General features: G+C 35.0%; 1 protein-coding gene across 1 annotated transcript in view; it reads left to right on the top strand.

Moving 5' to 3' along the window:
- xmas (RRM_XMAS2 and SAC3_GANP domain-containing protein xmas) overlaps positions 1–24,349 on the top strand; it is a 523,534-nt gene that overhangs the window by 305,152 nt on the left and 194,033 nt on the right. The window contains exons 17-18 of the mRNA XM_090401436.1: positions 197–360; positions 19,633–19,874. Of these exons, the coding sequence (XP_090257562.1) occupies positions 197–360; positions 19,633–19,874 (406 nt within the window). The remainder of the gene's footprint in view (positions 1–196; positions 361–19,632; positions 19,875–24,349) is intronic.

Consider the following 24,349-nt stretch of genomic DNA (forward strand, 5'->3'; position numbering starts at 1 on the left):
CTCAGATCATTGTTCTGTATTTTCTTCTGTGGTATAACTGAATATCATCATGTTTCTTCTTTTGTTTTGCTCTTTCATCCATTAATATTATGAACACAAAATTCAAAACTTATTTTGAATTTTTGATTTTCTAGTGTATATTTTATTCATTTTATATAATTATCATCACTAAAATAATCATTATTTCTCCTTTTAGGTGGAAAAATTTTTGTGTACAAAGACAAAAATTTGAATTGATGAAGCAAACATTTCCTAGTAGTCCTTTCATAAGTGCACTTAAGAGAAAAAAGTGTCAGATATTTAATAATCACTCTTTTGTTGATGCTCAACATCAAGAACTGAAAGCAGGGAAATTATGTGGTAAATGCATTTATTTTCTCTGATGTGAGATTTTTCATGCTTATGAATTTATCATTTTTCTTCCATTTTTAAGTGAAAATATGGACTGATTTTTTTATGAATAAATCTTCAGAATAACCATCCCATTAGTGATTTGTTTACCTTTAGGTGGACAAATTCTTGACTCTTATGTATATATAGTTTACTTGGATAGCAGAGCCACAACTATTAATATGCCATCTAGATTAAAGGGATAAAATGAGAACATATCCACAGTTGAGAAGTTGTATGCTTTGATTAGTTGCAGGGGCGAATGCTGGTCTTGAAATTCACGCTTGCTCTTGTTTATCATTCAGGGAGTGAGAGGTGTGATTGAAGTCTGATTAGCGGAATAATGAATTACTGACCATTTAAAACTATATATTTAGAAATTTATATACATTTAATCATACAAATACAACATTTATTTTACAAATGATATTCTATCTTTTTCAATTTAGCTACTTGAATACAAATTTACCCCACGGTTCTGCTTTATGACCTGTCAATAACATCATCATAAAAAGTTGGTTGTAACTTAATTTTCCCAAGCAACACGCACACTTGTAAAGGCTGGCTGAAGCTCACTGACTAGAGCTACTTTGACTGCGTATGGCCTGTGCTTAAGATAATGTGAAGGGAGCAGAAATGGCTATGCACGCGCATAAATCACAGTGCTGCAGCGAGGACCTGGAAGCTCCTATAACCGAACAAGCCAAGGTAGCGTTGACTAGACAAGCAAGCATTGGCCTTCGATACACAACGCAAAGCTCAATTATTGCCACGCAAGCTTAAGACGTTTTCTGTCTACAAAAATAAAAGCCTAAATGGAATGCTTATAAATACATCCATTTATTAACAAATAAATATTACTTCTTTCTCAATTAATGAGCTTGTGCAGCAAGCATAACATGCATGGAGAATTCGCCCCTGATTAGTTATTCATAGTAGGGTGCAACAAGCGGTTAATGTATAAATGCAAATAGAACAACAAATGGGAATTTCCCATGAATATGACATGACATTTACCATATCAAATACTAAAGCTACCTGCAACATCATGCATTTATCAGAATTATTTGCATAATTTATACGTAGCTTTAGCATATAAATCTTATACTGTATCACTTCTGATTATTCAGATATAAAATTGTATTGCTAAAAAAAATATTTATTGCACAATATATTGAAGATTGTTCAAAATTTGCAGAATACAATCAGTTAAAAAAAATGAAGGAATATGATATAAAATAAAGTAACTTTTAGGCATGCTTTTGCACTACAAAGTACAGAACAGATTGTATGGAGGTCATGTTTGTTCATCTAACTGGGAAGTAAGAACTAAAATCATTGCTGAATTTTGATGAAATTTTGTTGGGATATATTAAGATTACTAAATTATGTTACAAATAGTATTAAGTTCAGTAACATTTGGTACACTTTTGGATTTAGTCTATAAGCCTAGAGGAATTCAGCAGATCCGATTAGTGTTCTTTTTATTTTTATTAATCAATTATTTCTCAGCCCATTCATACAGTTAAATGTCTTTTCTACCTATAGAAGCTTTGAAAAACCTATAGACAAATTTAACTGTATGAATGGGCTAAGAAATAATTGATCTAGAGACCAAATATGGAATGAATTCTTTCTTTCAAGGGTACATGGTGGTCAACATTCATAAATTCATTGTAGAATTTATGGAGACAGAAACACACACACACACACACACACGTAAGGGCAATTACTTTACTTTCAATCAAGAAAAGGAAACATGGAATGAAAATGTCACAAAGAAATGATTAGATATAGGTTTAACAATGATTCCAGTATTTCGTCTGTCACGGCGACATTTTTGGGTACACAATATAGGAATTCTAATAACACAAACAATAAATGGAAGCTGTTAGAGACTGGAAGCCTCATGGTACTGGTAGGCAGTCTTGACTGTTTGTCAGAAGACTGAGAATTACTCTTTCCCAAATCTTGTGATGTTATTAAGATTTGATTTTTTTTTTTTTTTAATCTTCTGCTGATTCAAAAAAAAAAAAAAATAAGGCTTTCATGTTTTGTTTGTAAATGGATTCTCTGTAAAGTGTCCTAGGCATCGTTGGTCAGCTAGATCTGACTGACCTTATTAGTTGTGGTGGCAGATTATTTCTTATGTTATTCAATAGTGATAGCATTACTTTATGTTGAAAGGGATGTGTAGGGTGCCGGAAGGACAGTTATTTTTTATTTTTGTTTTTTGCTGTTATGGCCATTAGATTGGAAGGTACATCAATTAAAGGAGAGTTCAACTGTAAAGAAAGCTTGGTTGGAACACAGGTTGTTGGCTCTGTTATTGTTTTTATCATCATCATCATCATCCTTTCAGCAATTTAGGCTCAGTAACTTGCTATGGCCTCTTTGATCTTTTCCTTCGTTTTTTTTCTGACTTCTCCAATTGGGTAGTATCAAAGTATCTTTTTGGCTATTCTCGAATTGTCCATTCTTTCATATGTAGTCAGTCCATTTCTTTATGTCTATATTCATATATTTTATCTAATATTGAGTGTGTCTTTAGTTTTTAACATATTTTTGTTCTTCTTTTTTTGTTTCAGAGAGTTTAGCCTGCTGTCCTTCATAGAAATTTCATTTCTCTGGTTTCTTCTGTAGTTTTTATGATCTGTATTTCACTTCTATATGGAGAAAGTTTTACAGAAACTTTATAAATTCTAATTCTTTTAAGCCTTAAATCTAACTGAGGCCAAACTTAGTTAAGTTTGAAAATATTGATCATCCCTCTGTTATCTTTAAAGTTTGAAATTTTGGTATCAATGTCAGTTTCTTTTGCATATGATATAAAACTGCTGTGGTATTTGAAGGAGTAATTGATTGTAAAATTTTATTTTCAATCATGGTTTTATTTTTGACTGGAGATAGTTCTTTAAAATCATAGTTTTCATTTTATATGCGAATAATTTCCATTTCAAATTTTTTAGCAATTCTGTTTAAGGAAAACATTGATCTTTGGAGTCCATCTTCACTTCTTGCTAAGAGTTTTTGACATTGGTCGGCTCATCTTAGCCAAAAAATTATAGGCATAAGTGAGACGGTTGACAGAAAATTATATAGTTATAGGAATAGAATGTAAAGGGTATCATATTTTCAGGGAAGATAGAATAGGACAGGAAGTGGGTATTGCTGATGATACATGAAGAACTTCAACCAAGAAAATGAGAAGTTAAGGAGGATTTTGAACTGGAGAAGATGGTTAATTTGAGATTATCTGGTTCGAGATAGAGGACAGTCATACAAAATATATTGTTAGTTGCTGCTATAGACCAGAGAGTGTACAAGGAAGATGTGGATGATACTCATTAGCAGATTAGCATAATAGTGCAAGTCAAGTAATTATTATTGGGAGACTTCAGCTATGGGAACATAGATTAGAGAGAAGAAACAAAGCATGGCAAGATGGAAGGGGAATTTATGCATTTCCTAAGGGATAATTATTTGAAATGGCATATGATGGAGGGGACCAGTACTTTGAGAGTGGTACTGGATCTGGTAATAGCATCAGAAGATGTCTCCTTTCTTTTAAGCTTACACATTGTTCAGCATTCATAGTGAAGAATTTATGGAGACACAACACATGTGTTAGAATAATTATTTTACTTATAATTACAAAAATAGCATTCAATGTTTCAACCTCAGTATTGACGTCATCATCAGGAAAACATGCATATGTACAGGACAATTATCCCTGCACAAATCTCTCCTCAATAACCCCTTGTTTAAAAAACCCTTGTGTAAAAAAAAAAAAAGATATATTGAATCTTTTACGGGAAATGCAGTTTAATATTATTAATTATGTATTAATACTTAGAAATAGAGGTTGTGTGCTCTCCCATGTAGATAATCCATAATGCTGCGATTTCGGTAGCTGCAAACTATGGTAAGAATCCATGCATTTGAATCAGCATGCTTCTTTCTCAGAGTTTGTGTGGGATGACCAGCCAACATTTGAGTGCAGTAAATTTGTTGTAATGCTTGTTCTATTTGGAGAAATCCAATAACGTTCCAAATGGTGGGATGGAAACTTCCGACATTGGATTGGAAACTTCTGTGACATCCTTCTACTAATTATTGTATTTTTCGATAGATAACGGCACCCCAAACATTTTCATCATGATGTATAGATAATGCGCATGCGCCAACTAGCGATAGAGTTAGGAAGTACAGAGGACGGAGGAATTCTTTAAAAGCACGTGCATTGCTAGTAGCAGTGGCCGATTACTCCGTACATCCTGTTTTAAAATATTTCATAAAGTAAATCATTATTTGTTTATATTTTGTTATTAGATCTGAATTACCCATGGAAGACAGAAGTACTTCTCGGAGAAAATCCTACACAGAGCAGTTCAAGCTTGAAGTGGTAGAAGTAGCAAAGGAAAAGGGGAATGGTGAAGCTGGTAGATTGTTCGGTGTTGGAGAAAGTAGTGTTCGTGAGTGGCGAAAGGCTGAAACAGTCCTGAAATGTTTACATACGAGGAAACGTGATATTAGGTTTAGAAGGTGCTTGTGGCCAACCGTAGAAAAAAACTGTTTGATTGGGTTGTTAGTGAAAGAGCTAAAAGGTATGAGAATATCTACTGTCCATGTGTTGCAGGAATCGAAAAGAATTGTGCAAAATGATAATATAAAGGATTTCAAGGCCTACCCATCTTGGGTTTTTGGATTTATAAAGAGAAACAATTTAAGTGTGTGCTCCTCCACTAGTGTTGGACAAAATTTGCCATGTTACTGGGAAGCGAAAGTAACTAAATTTCGTTTGTTTCTGAGAGAAAATTTGTGCAGGGTTGATGCTTGTCACTTTGGGAATATAGATGAGGTTCCTGTAAGTTTTGACATGCATAGTTCTAGGACTATGAATCTGAAGGGAGCAAAAAATGTTTCAGTTGCTACAACAGGGCACGAAAGGTCTAACTTTACTGTGGTTCTCTGCGTAACTGCAGGTGGTTCCAAACTGCCACCGATGGTGATTCTCAAAAGAAAGACTGTTCCAAAAGGTTGTGATTCCAAAGATATTATTGTTACTACTAATGATAGAGGTTGGATAAATTCTGAGGTTATGAAATTTTGGTTGGAGAATGTGGCGAAAGAGAAAAATGGCATTTTTCAACCCAAAATCTTTGTTAGTGTTGGATTCGTGTAGGGCACACATGACAGCAGAAGTTAAAACAATTGTAAGTATTCCAAATTGGCCATCATTCCTGGTGGTTAACAAAAAAAACTCCAACCCTTTGATCTTGCAGTAAATAAACCATTCAAAGACAATTTGTGGGCTAAGTGGGAAGACTGGATGATGAATGGCATCCATGAGTATAACAAAACAGGGCAGATGAAAAGAACATCATATAAAGATATAGTTACGTGGATTGTAGAAAGTTGGGCTGCTGTAAGTGAAAACTGTGTTAGAAATGGTTTCATTAAAGCACCGAGGAATGTAGTGGTGTCCGGTGGCAATGATTATGAAGCTGAAGAAATACCAAACGAAATTTTTAACGCAATTGATTCTTTCAGTATTGAGTCTGATGAAGAATTTTTTGGATTTGAATAGTGTAATGTTCAATAAATATTAAGTAATACTTCTACCTTAGTTTTGTATTACATTTAATCTACTTCACATACCTTTCAAATGTATACCGCGCATGTTCATTTTTAACGAATTTAGACTTTTTTGTATAGATAACGCGTGCGTTATCTATCGAAAAATACAGTATTCGTTTATGGTAATTCATCTTCGGATCGTTGATACATATTCCACATATTGATGGGATAAGTTGATTGCCATCGTCCATGGTGTTGTGCTCTTCCAATGTAAGAATCTTCAAAATAATCTGCGACTGGTAAGCTTTCTGGAGCTAGAATTTCATACAATTCTTCAAAAGCACCAACAACTTCATCTGTCGGAACAAATGCAGGAGCTGGCATCATTCTTAATTTCAGTGCAAAGTCGGAATCTTCTTAGTAATGTTGTTGCAAACCATTCTCTTGAATTTTCCGGTAGATGTTCTGACTTAGATGAAAGAAACATCCTTTAATTTCACTGTCTAGGAAACTTCCTTCTAAACTGTTTATAACTTCCAATTCAAAATAGATCATTTTGCTGTATGGCTTCAAGTCATTCAGCATAGTTAATGTCTCAAACAGTTTAATATATGTATCCTGAGTTTTGTTTTGCAGTAATGCATAAAAACATGGAATGGTTCGTCCATTAACTAGTGCATGAATGGTACACAGTTGAAAAAAAAAAACGTAGGAACAGTTTTGAAAGTCCCATCCAGAAACCAGTGAGATGTTGTTTCCAAGAGTCTGAGATTGTCAAGCGTTCCAAAGATTAACATTCTGTTGTTATTGTCTGAACTGGAATCAAACAGAAGAAAATCTTGGCCATCATGTGTAACTTTGTAACGATCTGGAATATCAATTTCACCAACATTCGACGGAACAGGTAATGGATTATTAACAGCTTCACGGTGACGTCTGACATTGAACTGTAAATCAACTGTCGACAAATTGACTTTTGCATCTTCACTTATCGTTGAAAGAGATTGGGTGATAATTTGCTGAGTGCTTCTTCAGTGTCTTCTGCCAGTCTTTTAATTTGTTGAACTACTTTGAGAACTTCATTGTGCTGGATCTGGACCATGAGAATGATCGTTTAACTGTCCCACAAGCTCTTCTCCACTCCTTAATTTTAGGCTTACATTTGCTCTTGTTACACCTTCTTTCACACTCAAATGATACATCATTTGTCAATTTTTTTTTTGGTTTGTTTGTTTTACATACACATAACCTTCAAAAATCACTTTCTCCTTTCCTTTATTCCATTTTACAAATTCCATCATGTCAAAAATAATTTATAAATATTATAATAGATCATCATCATCATCATCATCATCAAATTCCTGCCATGTACCCTCAAAGGGTGTACAGCATGTGATAGTACTACATGAAAAAAATTGCATCATTACTAACTTCCTATCTATAATTTTCCTCCAAATTAGTCTGTTACTTGTCAAGACTCCAAATTATCAGATCTTATATTTCTATCATCTAAGGCACTTTGTACCGTATCAATCCACCTATATCTTGATCTTCCTCTGGGTCGTTTTGCTGCCAACCTGGCAGAGAACACTTGTTTTGCTAATCTTTCATCGCCCATTCTGTTTAAGTGACCATACCACCTGAGATTAGCTCTGCTAACACATTCCTGGATGTTGACAATGTCAAGTTCTTTCCTAATATCCTCGTTTTTAATATGATATTGCCATTGATGCCATCTGTTCATGCCTCTAATCTTTCTCAGGACTCTCATATCTGCCGTTTCTAGTCTTTGGTCAAGTGTTTTACTTCTGACTCAGCTCTCAGATCCATAAGTTAAAACTGGCTTGAACACTGTCTTGTATACAGCTAATTTAGTGTTCTGACTAATTTCTCTCTTATTCCATATGAATTTATTCAGTTGACTTCCTACCATACCAGCTTTGCTGATTCTGTTGTCTATTTCTATATTTAATTTACCATCTTCAGTAAAAATCGTGCCTAAGTAGCTGAAATGTTTCACTTGTTCCACAGGTTCTCCGTTCACAACACAGTTGACATTTTCAACGATTCTGCCTATTTTCATTGTCTTTGCCTTTTTATTGCTGACCTTCATACCATATCTATTACAACAGCTATTCAATTTAGTCAGAGAATCTTGCAGACTTGTAGTGTATTTAGAAGTATAACATCGTCCGCATAAAGCAAAGAGCTGACATTAACATCTCCAATTCTGATATCATGTTTAATACCACTTTCCTTCATAATGTGATCCATATAGATAATGAATGACAGAGAGAATAATGTACATCCCTGTCTCACACCAGATTTAACATTAAACCATCTTCCTGTACTTCCTTCAATTCTAACTGCTGACTTACAACTCACCCCATTGACACCATATAACTGTAGCGTATTGAATAGCTTCTCTCTTGGCACCTTGTCATATGCCTTTTCCAAATTGACAAAACTTAAATACAGATCTCTGTTATATTCCCATGCTTTCTCGACCATTTGTCGTAAAGTGAAGATCTGATCCTGACAGCCTCTATTTGGCCTAAATCCAGCTTGTTCTTCACCAGGCTTTTCTTCCACAATTCCTCTCAACCGTTTCTCAAATATACTTGCATAGATCTTGCCAGGAACACTATTATAATAGATTGAAATAAAATATTTTGTTTTTAATTTCACTTCGACAACAGTTTTGACACGCCCGGTGTTATTATCAAGACTACAATAATTCACAAATGTAAGTTACTTATTTATATACAAGTATTTAACCATAGTGTTTACAAGTTTACAGTAATAAGACGAAACAGGTTGAAAATTATTTGTTGGCAGAGATTCCTAATCCTATGATCGTAACGTAATCCTAAATCATTTCATGATGGTCATAACAGTTAAAATTCCAGAAAAAATTTGTCTTGTTTTGACTTACAATTCGGATTAAAGAAACTACAGGTAAATATTATTAACAAAATTACCTGATCCTAGAAATGTCATCAGTCCCTTTGATTGTGCATTCAAAGATAACACCCGAAGAAGATTAAATAGCTATTCTGCATTCAATTTATTTTTTGTTACTGCAACTTTAAAACTTTTTTTTATTTCTTTTTTTATCATATTTAGTTTCATGTACTGATATTTCAAATGGGAAAGTTCATTGTCTGGGTTTTTTGCACAAGGTTTTTTTATATGGAGGGTTTAAATAGGGGGTTTTGTCTAGAGGGTAATCCTAGAAGCATACAGGACACTAGCTGCATGACATTACACTACACAAAAGTAAGATGAATCTAAATGCTTGTTAATCTTTTTTTTTTTCTCTCCTGAGAAAAAAAAAATACAACATTAAAAATTAATTCACAAAATAACATAACCTTTTCATAATAATATACAAATGATGATATTAAAAAAAAAATTAGCAGAAAAATTACCTACGTACTTTGCTTCAAGTATTTCGTGTGGCAAAATATTTTTTTACCTGAAAAATTGAGGTATGGCCATGGGCTCTCCACTCCCTCACCCCTATAGGTAATTTTTACATGGAAGACTTCAGGCAATAAGTTCTAGATTCAGCCAGCCTAAATCCCAAAGTCTGGCTACATTAAACAGTTTCTAAAGTCCTCTCATATTAAGGTTTTCTTCTGTTTGGGGTTGTTCTGAATGATATATGGGTTGAAGATGGGTCCTCCAAATTCTTTGAATAATTAATCCATCATTCTTGTTCAGATTTGGATGAGTTTCAGCATTTTGTAGGCTCCTTTGAACTTTCTTTCAAACCAGGTTTTGGTGTGGTGTAGGAATTAGATGCCTTTCCAGTCAATTCTGTGTGACGTGTTAGAAGTGCATGGTCTGACAGGCCTGTTTTACCATAGTGGAGGAATATAATGTTGTGTTTGTGTTCATCTTTTTTTTTTGGGATGGTGGGCCCTGTTTCCCCTATGTAAGATATACAATATAAATATATTGTATACCTTACATCACACTTAGTGATGAAGATTTATTAATCAGCTTTGCCATAACTGGCCTTTTCACTGTCTTGATCAATGATACTGTTCTTTTCCTACAGAAAATCTTTCCACTCATTGTCATGGCCCTATTTACTTATGTACTTTGCTTCAAGTATTTTGTGTGGCAAAATATTTTTTTCCTGCAAAATGGAGGTATGGCCATGGGCTCACCACTCCCATATAGCTAATTTTTACATGGAAGACTTCAGGCAATAAGTTCTAGATTCAGCCAGCCTAAATCCCAAAGTCTGGCTCAGATACATTGATGATATTTTTGCCACAGCCACAAAACATTAAATACATTCCTAAGCCACCTGCACAAATAACAGATACATATCCAATTCACCATCGGGACCGAAAGCAATAACTCTTCCTTTTTCTAGACATACTTGTCACACATCTTCCCTCAGGCTGCCTTCCCGTCACATCTGCTGCAAAAATACACACACACACATGCACACACAGTCCAGTACGTACATGAAAATTTCATACCACAATCTAACCCCAAAACTAGGGGGTCATCAGCACCCTCAAACACAGAGCCCTTACCAAAACCTGGTTTGAAAGAAAGTTCAAAGGAGCCTACAGAATGCTGAAACTCATCCAGATCTGAACAAGAATGATATATTAATTATTCCAAGAATTTGGAGGACCAATCTTCAACACATGTAGCATCCAGAACAATCCCAAACAGAAGAAAACCCTAATGTGAGATGACTTCAGAAATTGTTTAATGTAATTCTGCTATATATTTTTTTCTTTTTATATGTCATCATCTGTATATTAGTATGAAAAGGTTATGTTATTTTGTGAATTAATTTGTAATATTGTATTTTCTTTTCTCACCAGATGTCAAGCTAGGGTAAATGATTAACATGCATTTTGATTCATCTTACTTTTGTGTAGCTTGTGTCCTGTACATATGTATACTTTTCTGGTGATGACATCAATACAGAGGTCGAAACGTTGAATGTTATTTTCTTAATTATAAGTAAAATAAATATTCTAATGCATGTGTTGTGTCTCCATAAATTCTTCACTATGAAAGAAGTAGTCTCTATAATCATTGATTTCAGGGAGAGTGACCATTCAGTCTTGTTTTGGGAAGTTGATAAACACATGAAGTTATCTTTTAAGAAAGGTTGTTTTATGTTGAAGTATAAAGCTGGTAATTATGAACTTAGAAGGCATCTCGGAACAGTGCCATGGCTTGAGAAGTTATGAAGAAAGAGTGTCAGTCGTGCATGGGAAATGGTGTAGTATCGATTGAGAGAAGCAGTATCAGACTGCACACCCACAGTCAGGAGGATAAATCAAGTGGGGATTAAGTAGATGAGTAGAGATTTAAAGCCAGCTCTACCAAAAAGAAAACATTGTGGAAGGAATATAAAGAAAAAGATGATCAGCATACTCATGAGCATTACAAAATGCAAGCAAAGAAGGATAACTAGTATGGTAAGAAAGACGAAATCTGATTATGAGAGAAAAATAGCTAAGCATGCCAAGTGAATCCAAAAACGTTTTTTTTCATTATGTAGCAAGTTACAGGAAGAATTACTATGGAAGGGGATGGCTGTAATCAATGGTGATTGTAGAAAGGTGACAGAAGCAAAATAAATAAATAAAATGTAAAAATTGTCAAGTTGCTGAGTGATCAGTTTGTAAAAGGTGTATCATCCAGATCGCGGTTTTGCAGTTGCTGATGTGACACAGTCTGATATCAGAATTGAGATAAATGAAGGGGAGGCACTCAGCTGATAATTATTATTACACTGATAATTATCTGTTGATAATTATCAGTGTAAATAAGCAGTGGGACTAGACGGTATGTTAGCTTGTGTTATACAAGAATGTGCAAGAGAATTGGGAGTGCTGCTGATGAAACTGTTCAATCTAAGTTTCAGCTCTAGTAAGATTCCAAGGTAGTGGAAAGAGGGTAATATAGTTTCATTAAATAAAGATTGCTCCAAGAGAGAAGTAGCAAATTACAGACCAATTACCTCAGAAGTGGTGGTGGTTGTTAAAGTATTGGAAAAGTTGGTTAAAGGTAAAATCCAGAAGTGGATAGGAATATGATGCTGAATGGTGGGAACAGCATGGTATTGTAAAAGGTAGGTCTTGTCTTGGTAATTTACTTGCATGATACTGGTAAACTTTGTGAATGCATTTGACAGAATATACTGCATGGACAGCTGTTACAAAAGTTGCAGCAAATGTGAATAGAAATGAAGCTGGTGGCATAGATTGAAGGGGGAGGGGGGAATGACACACAGACACATACTGGAGAGTAGTATATTCTGGAGTGAAATCTAGAAGAATGAGGGTGACTAGTGGAGTATCTCAGAGTTCTGTACTAGAGCCATTACTCTTCAGTTTGTATTATTTTTTATATTGAAAAGTAAAGGGAGAAAAATTCATAGTGAAGAACTTATGGAGATAAAAATGCATGTGTGGGAGTAATTACTTTATAATTAAGATTATATTAATTATAATTACTTTATAATTATATTTTTCTTATAATTAAGAAAATAATACATGACGTTTCAAACTCTGTATCGAGGTCATCATCAGGAGCACGTATATGTACAGGACACAAGCTACATGACACTACACAAAAGTAAGATAAATCTAAATGCCTTGTTAATTGTTTACCCTAGCCTGACCTCTTTAGGGGGGAAAAAAAATTAATAAAATTTTAAAATAAAAATATTACAGGATAATTTTATTTAATTAAGTGATTTACTTAATCACTTAATTAAAGAATTGACGTAGATACAAATATAAATTAAATTACACTTTAATAAATATTTCCAATATTTCGGCGACGTCATGTTGCCATCTTCAAAAGGAACTTACAAAAGAGGCACGTGCACATAGGCACTACAACACAGTAACTGAGAATGAAGTGATGAAGCTATTGTTCTCCTAAAAGTCCTGATGGTGCCCTAAGTAGGTGTTCTTGGCTGTTGGGGTGAAGGTCTGCTGATGTAAGCCTCCCAAATTTGGGGCAGTCTCATACAACCAAATTTGTTGAGGTTTGGAGAGTTTCTTAGGGCTGAGGATGATTCCATAAATAGTGTTTCGAATTTGTATTTGCTGCGGTGTATTACTGTAGCTTTCTTCCACCATATTCTGTGGTGTGTATCCAGAGCATGGTCTGCAAGACCAGAATGGCTGTACTTGTGAAAAATGGATGTAGTCCTTGTGTTCAAAAATTCTGATATTTGCTGTCCTGCCTGTTTGGCCAAAGTAAGGTAGTTTACAGCTGCAAGGGACCTGGTATACACCAGGTAGGTCTAGGGGAAGTGGTTGGTCTTTAGTGGAGCAGATAAGGGATGCCAATTTTCTGTATGGTCTGTAACAGGAGGTCAAGTCATGTTTTTTTTTATTTATCTATAGACTCCCTAAAATACATAAAGAAAATGTGCCATTACGTCCCATAGTGGATGGCATTGATTCTCCCACATACAAATTAGCTAAACATTTGGCCAAAGCGCTCACACACTATACTGGCAACACACCATCACACATAAATAACTCATCCCACTTCAAAGCCAGCATAGAAAACCTTGCACTCCAACATCCTGACATAATGGTCAGCTTTGACATCTCCTCCTTATTCACAAATGTCCCACTCAAGGAAACTTTAGAGCTAATCCAAGCTAAATTTTGTCACGATATCTTAGCCCTATTTCAGTTCACAATGAACTCGGGCTATTGAAAATTCTACAAACAAATAGCGGGGACAGCCATGGGTTCACCACTCTCTCCACCCTTGGCCAATTTCTTTATGGAGACCTTTGAAGAGAAAGCCTTAAACTCTGCCCCACAAAAACCAACCATATGGCTTCGCTACGTTGATGATGTGTTCACTATTTGGCCACATGGCTCTGATACACTTCTATCCTTCTTAACACACTTAAACAACCAATACGCCAGAATCAAGTTTTCGGTTTATAGAAAACCCACCCATAGAGGTAGGTACATTCACTAACAATCCCCCCCCCCACACACACACAACAATATGGAGTGGTGAAAACACTATACAACAGGGCTAAACTAATCTGTTCTAACGACATGGTCCTAAACACTGAACTAAATCACATCCTCAACACTTTCTCAGTCAATGGCTACCCCCCAAAAAAAATCCAAAAAATATTGAAACCTACAAGCCACAACCCCCTCCCCCTCCACAGCAAGGATTACTCTAAATCCATCACCATTCCCTACATCCGAAGCACTTATAAAAAAATTACCAAAATCTTAAAAAATATTACTAAATCACTTAAGGAATTATCAATTCCTTAAGTGATTTAGTAATGTATAACCAATGTATAAGCCTGTCTACAAGAATAATTTTTAGAAATGTAACAGAGTTAAAGCACACGAAAATCTCTTGTATCTGCTAGTGCATGTATGTAGTAAAAATTATATGGTAACTGGCTGTGATTTGTGATGTGTTGTTTGTGATTGTTTGTGCCAACTTAATAAATTCCGAAGTTCATTGAAAATGTTTGAGGTGTCCCAGATTAAATCTGTATCTAGAATCAAAAGATTGTTCGGTATCGAAAGACCGAAATCTTTAACACTTTTGTCACTTATTGACTTAACAATTGATTCAAGTTATAGTAATGCATCGTTATATATTGCTTCATTAAACTGAACCTGAGAATGACCATACCATACCGATGGAGGGTCAGTCATGTTGAAGTGAACCAACATTATAGCGAACAAAAAGTGAAAAGATGATGGTGAGTTTGAAATTATTGCATTGCCAAGACAATTGGACCAGTGAGAATCATCATCTATCAAATTTAAAGCCTTACATACATCCCGGTATTTTGGATGTACTACACCATTTACTGTTCTTAGGTCAATGAATGATTTTGGTCCTTTCACATGCATCAGGAGCATTCAACATTATTAGGATGTATACTATAAACACGATGCAGAGTATTGCTCTTTTTCATGCCAGGACAACCGTGCATGTTGGCACCCTGTCTTCTTCTTCTTTGAATTTGTTTTGATCCAGGTGTCGTATTTAGGTACCTCATTATAGGTTAGTGTTTAGGGCAAAATTATCTTTGATGCATAGCTTAAAAAGGCTGTTAATGTTGTGTCCTTTGATGACTCCACTATGCTGAGTGCATTACTTTTTGTGAAGGATACTCTTTGACCATTTTCAAGATGAACTGTGAGATGAACTACCGTTGGTTGGTGCTCATGAATATCAAAAAATAAAATCTGCCAAACGGCTTCAGCTGTACTGAATCGTCCAGTTTGATATAGATCTAGCTACATTCATTTTGCAAACAAAACATAGCTTGACTTGAGCCCTTGTTGATATACAGGGTGTTCGGGATAAATTTGACATATTTATAATTAATTATATTTTTCCATAAGTTACATGTATTAACACACACTTCTCTTCATTTAAAAGTTTGGACCCTTCTTCATTCATATACAAGATGTCAGAAAGGATGGATAGCTGGAACCCACCTGAATCATGGAAGAGAATAACTTGTATCATGATGATTCGTGCCCGCCATCAAAATAAGGATATTACGACTGCTGCCCAATGCTCCCTGAATACAGTAAAAACAATCAGGCATGAACTAGAGACTTGCAATGGTGACTACGAGGATGTAGCAAGAAGAAAGATCCCTAGCAGACGATCTGATTGCGTTCGTACAGCAGAATTCCTCGCAAATCTGCAGGAACAGGTGTTGAAGAACCCTGGCATTGGAATTCGGGCTTTGTTCGTGGAGTTGCTAACTGTAGTCAAGCCCTGGATAACAAGGGTAGCCAATGGTAGGCCGTATGTATGGCAGCAGGATTCGGCCCCTTGCCACACCTCTGGGAAAAGTCAAAAATGGTTGTCTGAAAATTTCTACGACTTCACCAGTCCAAATGTTTGGCCTCCAAACTCCCCAGACCTTAACCCCATGGATTATTTTGTATGGGGCGCAGTTGAAAAAGACACCAATCGCACTTCCAGTAATACAAAAGCCCAGTTAATGGATAAAATTAAAACAGTTTTTGCAGCCCTTCCCAGGGAGACTGTAGCATCAGCTTGTTCGAGGTTCCGAAGCAGAATTGAAGCTGTGATCGATGCTAATGGTGGTTATTTTGAGTAAATCTTGTTGATAGTATTGTAATTAACTCTGCCTGTAATGTTTTTTTGTCAATTCATTAAATTTAATAGATACAAAGAAGATTTTCTTTTTCCTTACGAAACTGTCAAATTTATCCCGAACACCCTGTACTTGCATACATATTTGATGGATTTCGTGGAACTGCAAATTTCCACATTTTTGTGTGCATTAAAGGTTCATGACAAAACCGGATTATAAGACGCTATATGGCAGTTATCATCGAATCCCACCATGGGCATGGATGTTTGTGATTGTCTGTGAAAATACTAGTGGTGTTGGGCAGTAGATACCATTGGTATAGATGTGGTTTGCTGTAGTTGGTGGAATTGAGTGGCGGAGATGGAGAGTTATAGAGCAGGTGCCCTCCCTTGATCAGTCTTTGAACTCCTTGGAGGTGTCACTGAGTAATAATAATAATAATACTCAGTGACACCTCCAAGGAGTCCAGAGACTCATTGAGGGAGGGCACCTGCTCTACAACTCTCAGTCTCCACCACTCAATCCACCAACTACAGCGAACCCCATCAGTAAATGGCATCTACACCAATGCCATTTACTGCCCAACATCACTAGTATTTTCACAGACAATCGCAATCATCCATGCCCACGTCAGGATTAGAATCAACAGCCTTTGGGCTGGAGAACAGATACACTAACCACTCGACCAACATCGATGATATTGTGGATATCCATTCTCACTTGTTTGAGTTTCTTGGATATCTCTTTGTGCACTTTCTTGACTTCATGCATGGTGAGTTTGGATGAACAGGTCCACCAACTTTCTGGAAAATTTCCAACCTTTTTGAAAAATTTGCTACCCGGTAATAAGACTTATGACAGGCATGACATTATTGCAAGAGTTTTTCATGGCAAGCTGATGAAATTGATAAATTTCATCACAAAGCACAAGATTTTTGGAGCGTGGAGGTGCTCTATGTATTCAGTACTCTATGTATGCATGTGGCAAAAAAAAAGAATTGCCACATGCTCACAAAGATAAAATCAAGAGTCATGAAATTAATTCCATATTAAATCCATTATTCCATTAATCCCATATTCACACTGACATACCTTCTCCTCAATGTGACAAGGAAATGTTTGATATGTTTTGTTATGATATTGAACAATTCTTTGTCAATGGCAAATGATATCATGCCTGTCATAAGTCTTATTACCGGTTAGCAAATTTCTAAAAATCTCTGGCCAGTTACTGTTGCACGTGAAGGTAATTAAAAAGTCAGCACCACCACCATACACTCTAACATACACCATTGCATTCTGAGTCTTTTTGTGGAAATAACAGGGGCTTCCCACGAAAGAAGAAGGCAATACTTGAATTTTCCCAATGTTTGAAGCATTTTCATCAGTGCACAATGCATGGCTGAGATGTATATAATTTTCTATCCTAAGTTTACTTTGGTTTAATCATATGTATGCGAGACTCTTGGACACAATTTTTGCATACATGTCAACCCAATTTTGATTCATGCGTTTACTATATCTACGTAGTGGATTTAAATTTTCCATCTGTACCATCATGTGATATGGTGTAAAAGTTCATTGCTGAAACACAATGAATTTTTTTCTGCAAGTAGAAAAATGCAATGGTTTTTCTAATTGTAGGTTCTCCACTTCCTACATTCACTTGTGATAAATCAATGCAATATCCATCCTTTCCTCTACAAAATAAAAGTGGATATTGGAGTGCATCATAGGCTCTATGGGTCTCGCATATCTATTTCAGTCTATCATTGCAACCATGTAAGATTATGTCTCTGCGATTAAATTCTTGCCCAGTAATGACAGTCACTACTGGGCACATTGAATCTGCCTGCGTGATATCCTGTTAGTACTCAGTTTGCATATACCAGTCTTAGTTCTTGCACATAGTTAGCATTCTCTATAGCCAACTTAAATGTTTGTGTATATATATATTATGCTGATGTAACGTTCCTTGTTAATCAAATACAATTTCTGAGTTCAACCCAGTGATCTCTTTGTACAATATTATAATTAACAATATCTGGCCACAAAGTAGTGGCCAGATGTTTAACTGCAATATGGGCTGTAGAGAGAAGGTAAAAAAAAAAAAAATTAATCACTGCTCCATAATCTGGATGTATACATTGATGAAAATGCATATAAACCATCTTTAGAACATCCTCAATTTATTGGTGATGGCATCATCAAAATTAGTCAATTTGTTCTCGAGTTGTAAGTGAACATTGAAAGCAGACTTCACTTTTTATATATATATATATATATATATGTATGTATGTACACACGTGCACGCATGCACAGGTTTTCTGTTAGGTTCAAGAAATGCTAATGAGATGAGTTCTTTTGACATGAGCTTAATTTTTGACTACTAAGTGCAGGGCTGTCGCCAGATTAGATTGCACCCTGAGGCAAACAATAAATATCACCCCTGATGGATTATAAGACAAAAATATAAGAAAATCTCCAATAGTTTTTTGTTTTTGTTACAAGAGAAACATTAATGCAAAACGATTACATGATAATATTAATTAAATGTTTGCTATATGGGGATATCGCACAATAAAACTGTTTATAAGCTCTTCTAAATTTAAATTATAAGCCATGTCCACCTCTATCGATATAGGTGCTAGACTAACAAATCTTTCTTCGGTCATTGCTGTTCGCACATAATTTTTACAGCTTTAGTTTGGAAAAATTTCTTTCCGCACTTGCAACACTAACAGAAATTGTTAGCGTAGTGACGCTGCCTACTGCAGTATGGCTGAACGAGCGCCCTTATTAAGCCTCACCGTGAGGCTGGCTGCCTCTATGCTACACCTTTCGACAGTACTGACTAAACGATATTCTGAACAAGCTACTTTTTGTTCCCCTTTCTTAGAGGAACAAAACATAGCTTCAAAGAAATATAAACAGTACAAAATTTGTGGTGACTCTTGGTGTAATGTTATACCAAGAAGAAAATTGTCCTTTTGCTATGCTTACTTGTATGTTAAAACTAATTCTGTTTCTGTAAGATTTAAGATGAAATCCAGTTGTATTATTATTGAAAGTGTTATTTGTTCTGTATTGGAGTTCCATATATCCTGAAAATCAATATTTCATTAAAAAAGTTCAACAATTTTTGTTCTACAACCAATTATTATTATTATTTAGAATGATAATAGTTGATATTAATAGAATAATAGAAGTTGTTAGTTACATTCCAGAAGTTTGTTTTGTTTCTTCATTTTTGAAATTTGAAATAAGAACTAGTGGCATATTATAATATGTTCGTCATATTAATACTGCTTGAATTATGGAAGTATAGCATAAATTTTTTATGCTATACTTCCTTTAAAACCACTAAAAAAAAGGTATGGGTAGTTTTATTGTAGCATTCGGAAATTTGATTTTATGTCCTTTATCTGTTATAATCATTCTAAATAATAATAATAATTGGTTGTAGAACAAAAATTGTTGAACTTTTTTAATGAATTCCAAATTTTTTGAACTTTTATTAGATGCTGGAATATATGCCAACTTTCTCAGAGAAGAATTAGCATGGTACCCATTAGATTTACCCAATATGATTTCACAGTATCTGCATAAAAATTATTTGAATCAGAAAAGGAGAAAATTATTTTGTTGGAAGATGGCACTTGTTTTACCTGATGATGGCAGCAGTGTAGAACTAAAGATTTTGTCAGAATGGCTTTGCTCAAAGTTTTCTAAAGGTTATGTGGAAAAAACAAACAACAAAAAGGTAGGATTTTTATATCTGTTGCTAGCCTTTACACATCTCTATACTCTATACAGTTCATAAATAACTACTCCTAAATGTATTAAATAAACCTAAAGATTTAAGAAAATGGCAAAAAAATTTAATAAATTGTAATATATATGAAGAAAGATGAAATCTTACTCATTACTGAAATTTTTTGTCCCCCCCCCTTCATTGGATTAGTGCCTGATGTATATTTTTCCATTAATTATGAACTAACTTATTGGATCATTTGGCAAATTAGAATTGTTTTTATGAATTGAGAAATTAGTTTTAATAACAAAGTAGATAATGAATCTATTCATAGATCTTCCTATGGCTAAATAGTAATTCAGAAATGGATTACTGTTTAGCCATAGGATATGATGGGGGATATGAAACCAATTAAACTTACCTGACTCCTCTGTCTATAGTGTCTTAGTGACTATAGAGACTGTGGCGTATAGTTAGGATGGTGTTTTTAAATATCATTCTATCCACACAAGATGTTGGGAAACCTGTAGCACATAACTACTATGTGCTACAGGTTATACTATGTGAATAAAAGGTTAAGGAGAAAGTAAAAATCTATTGATTGATTTTCTTGAACAGCTAGAAGTTGTAGTCTGGGAAAAAAAGAACATGAGACAGGCTATTCTGAACTCCAGAAGTTTTAAGAGTGCATGTTCTTGCATGCTTAAAAAAAAGTAAAAAAAAATATGAAGGTCAGTTGAGCAGAACTCTTCAAATACTGAAGAAATAATGTGCATTCCTATCCCTTATGTGCAAGGCATTAGTGAACACATGGCAAAAGTTTTAAAACCACTAAATATTTTTGTTGCATTTCGACCAATCAGAAAAATCTCCACCTTTCTCACTTCTCCAAAGGACAAGCTTCCACATCTCAGTTGTCCAGGTGTCTACCAGATTCCCAGCTCTTGTGGGTTATCTTATTTCGGACAAACAGGAAGATTTGCTTTTATTCAGCTAGAAGAACACCAGTCTTATATTCAATACCTTGAACCTGAACAGTCTGGACTTGCAGAGCATGCAATCAACACTAGACACAAAAGTCAGTTCCTCATGTAACAGCTTTATAAAGAAACATGTGAAACTTTACTTCAATCTCCCAACTTAAACAGATCCGATGGTCTACGTCTATTCCCTTTATGGGAGATAGTACTTCATAAATCAGCTAATCTTTCCTAACTTTTTTAATTGTGTGTATATATATATATATATATATAATTTATTTATTTATTTATCTGTTTTTTTTTAAATAAGTTAGGAAATTTATTGACCATTTTTAGTTATCTTACATTAGCTACTTAGGTGACGCCTTTTGGAATTGTCAGGTATTGTTTAATTAGCTTTTAACATGTACTAAAGATGCCTGTGATACTCAGGTGAAAATTCTACTAATAAATAATATTTTACATGAGTTAATTATGTTATTATAATTTTAATTAAATACAGATAATTATAATTGAATTTTTAATTTTTTTTAATTTTAAATAAATAGTGGATATTTTTTAATAGTTTGCTTGTACTGAACATTTTACACATTAACAGGTAGTTCAAAAGCATATTTCATGCAGTCCATTATATTAAGAGCAATCGTTTGAATTCACTAGATGATTGTGCGAATCTGTTAATAATTGCTTCTGCATCCAATTCATCTAACAATTCCTTTTCATATAGTGAATTTCTTATCCTTGTCTTTATGATTTTTAGCTTTGAAAATGTCCTCTCACATTGGACTTGAGTAACTGATAGCATGCAGATATAAAGTTCATAAAGGTTATCATATGCTTTGTCATGAAGTCTGTTGGATGCCAGAATTTTTAGTATACACGATGGGCAAGTGCTGCACTTGTTGCAACTGGAATCCATATTCTCACCATCATTAAGCAGTAGCTTTAATAAATCAAAGCTCAAAGCAAAAGAAAACAATTTCAATATTACTTGATCTTTGCTGATTTGTGGAGACAGCATAATAATACCCTCCAATGCTTCCTCTTCAAGGCCCTTCTCTGCAACAGTTTTAAACTTTGCTAGGTCCAAGCAGGATAAATCTTTATACAATTTTTTGTGTTGTACAAAGCGTGAATCTAGTGACTGGACAATGCGGTCCATTATTAGGTTAAACACGTTTACTCAAAAATCAGCTAGAGAATATGAGGAATTTCCTTCATCATCTATAAGCTCATCTGCCATTCTTTTCTTCTTCCTCTGCCTCTTAACTGGCTATGCTGTTTCCAAAGAGTCAATTTCCAATGTTTGATTTTCATCCATATTCAACTGTGAAATCTTGTCGTTACATTTATTTACAGATTCCAATGCCTTGCTGTAAACGTTATCAAATGTTCTTGTCTGTTCCTTCAACTTGTTGTAGCTGAATCTATTAAACTCCATACAGTAAACATATCTAAACCACTTGTCTGTAAGTAATTTGATAACGGGGCTGTAGTTTCAGATATATACAAGTAAGTAAATGCTGTCAATATTGTTTCAAACTTTAGAAGACTTTGAAGTAAAACATTTGCTTCTTGTTTTGTTTTTGCATCAAACTTGTGTGAATCTTGTATCATTGATAAGCATGTCAATAGATTTACAAAAGTACTGACAGTGCATCATCAAAACGTCCAAATATAGTTGTTGCTGCATTGGATTTTCCTGAACATCTTGTCTCACCAATTAGCTTGAATCGTTTCATTTTTTTCTTGTCCTAGATGTTTTCCAACACCTTCTATCCATACAACCATTCTCGTGTATGATGTTTTCACAAAAGTTGCTAAATTCTGGAACAAATTGAAAAAAGAAACTGCAGGCACGCAACATTTTGTTGTTTCAGTTATCACCAAATTCAAGACATGGGCATAGCAATATATATGAACATGTTGATCAGCCGCATCAGTAATTTTACTTTGTAAACCATTATACTGGCCATGGCAGCTTGCAGATCCATCTGTACTATCAGATAAACATTGTTTGGAATCAATTTTAAGATGCTGTAATGTTTCAGTCAATAGATCAAAAAGTCTCTGTCCTGTACCATCATTACTTGGCACAACTGAAAGTAGTAGCTCACGGATAACACCTTTAAGCACATACCGAATAATAATGCTAAACTCATTGATGGATGAATTTATTTATTTATCGTATGGCTTGTACACGTAGTTAAAAGACAATAAGATAAAATACACATGAATATAGATAAGATACACATATATGATAATATGAATAAAAGAAAGTAAAACATCTACATTCAGGCAAATACAAATATGAAATTTATGACAAGCATCAGACAGAAGATTAATCATATTTTAACATTTAGGTTTTTAATCCAGTTGATCGCATCTGGGGATAGGTCAAAGATATCCTTAAAGTCACCTGGATATGCCGTCAGCTCACATTCCTGTACTATATGGTGAATGGTTTGGGTCTCAGCTCCGCAGGGACAGTGAGGATTTGGTATCTTACCCCACTTTGAAAGTAAGTCTCCACATACACCATGGCCTGTACGAATCCTGTTAGCCATCGTCCATATATTTCTGGGCAGGTCAAGTCCAGATGGTTTTTGGAAGATGATTATGTAATTACGAATTTCAGGTGATACTGTCATTCTGGCTAAGAAGATTATGGACTCTTTTTATGGCAGGTCTTCTGGATTTTAGTCTATTAGATAAAGCATCTGGAATAAATTCATGTATTGGGAGGTTTTGGTTATTTAAAATTCTTTTATATTCATGAAGCAAGGCTTCCTGTTGTTGCAGTTCCAGAGGAGCAATATGGCTTAGAGTGGGGAGCCATTGTAAGGGTGTACTACTAATGCAACTCATTATTAAATGCAGAGTGGAGTCAAGTTGAGCATCTAGTTTATTGACATGGTAACTATTGAGCCAGACAGGAGCACCATACTCTGCTGCATTGTAAACTAGACCCATGGCCTTGCATTGCAGAGTTGTGGCACTTGAGCCCCATATAGTACCACAGAGCTTCTGAACCATGTTATTTCTGGTGCAAACTTTAGCAGTAATATTAATTTCTCAGACGATCCTTTCTGGTCACACCGCACATCCACCTAAGCATTCTCATCTCTGCTACTTCCATCCTGCTAATGTTATTTTTCCTCAGGGCCACAGTTTCTATAGCATATGTCATAGCTGGCCTCATTACTGTCCTATAAATTTTGCCTTTCAGATTGATCGGCACCCTCTTATCACATAACACTCCAGCCATCTCCCTCCAGTTCCTCCAACCCGCTTGTATCCTGCATCCCACTTCCTTCTCAGCTCCTCCATCTTCTTCCACTGTTGAACCTAAGTATCTAAAGTCTCTCAACTTCCTGATGACATTTCCTTCCAGCTCCAGATCTGTCTCCTGTCCACCGCCCACTGTGCAACACATATACTCTGTCTTACTTCTGCTCAGTCTGATACCTCTCTCTTCCAGTACTTTTCTCCATCTTTCCAATT

The sequence above is a fragment of the Typopeltis vanoorti genome, chromosome 12 (genome assembly GCF_054136105.1).
Source record: "Typopeltis vanoorti isolate ZY-2024b chromosome 12, IOZ_Tvanoo_1.0, whole genome shotgun sequence".
Lineage (NCBI taxonomy): Eukaryota > Metazoa > Arthropoda > Arachnida > Uropygi > Thelyphonidae > Typopeltis > Typopeltis vanoorti.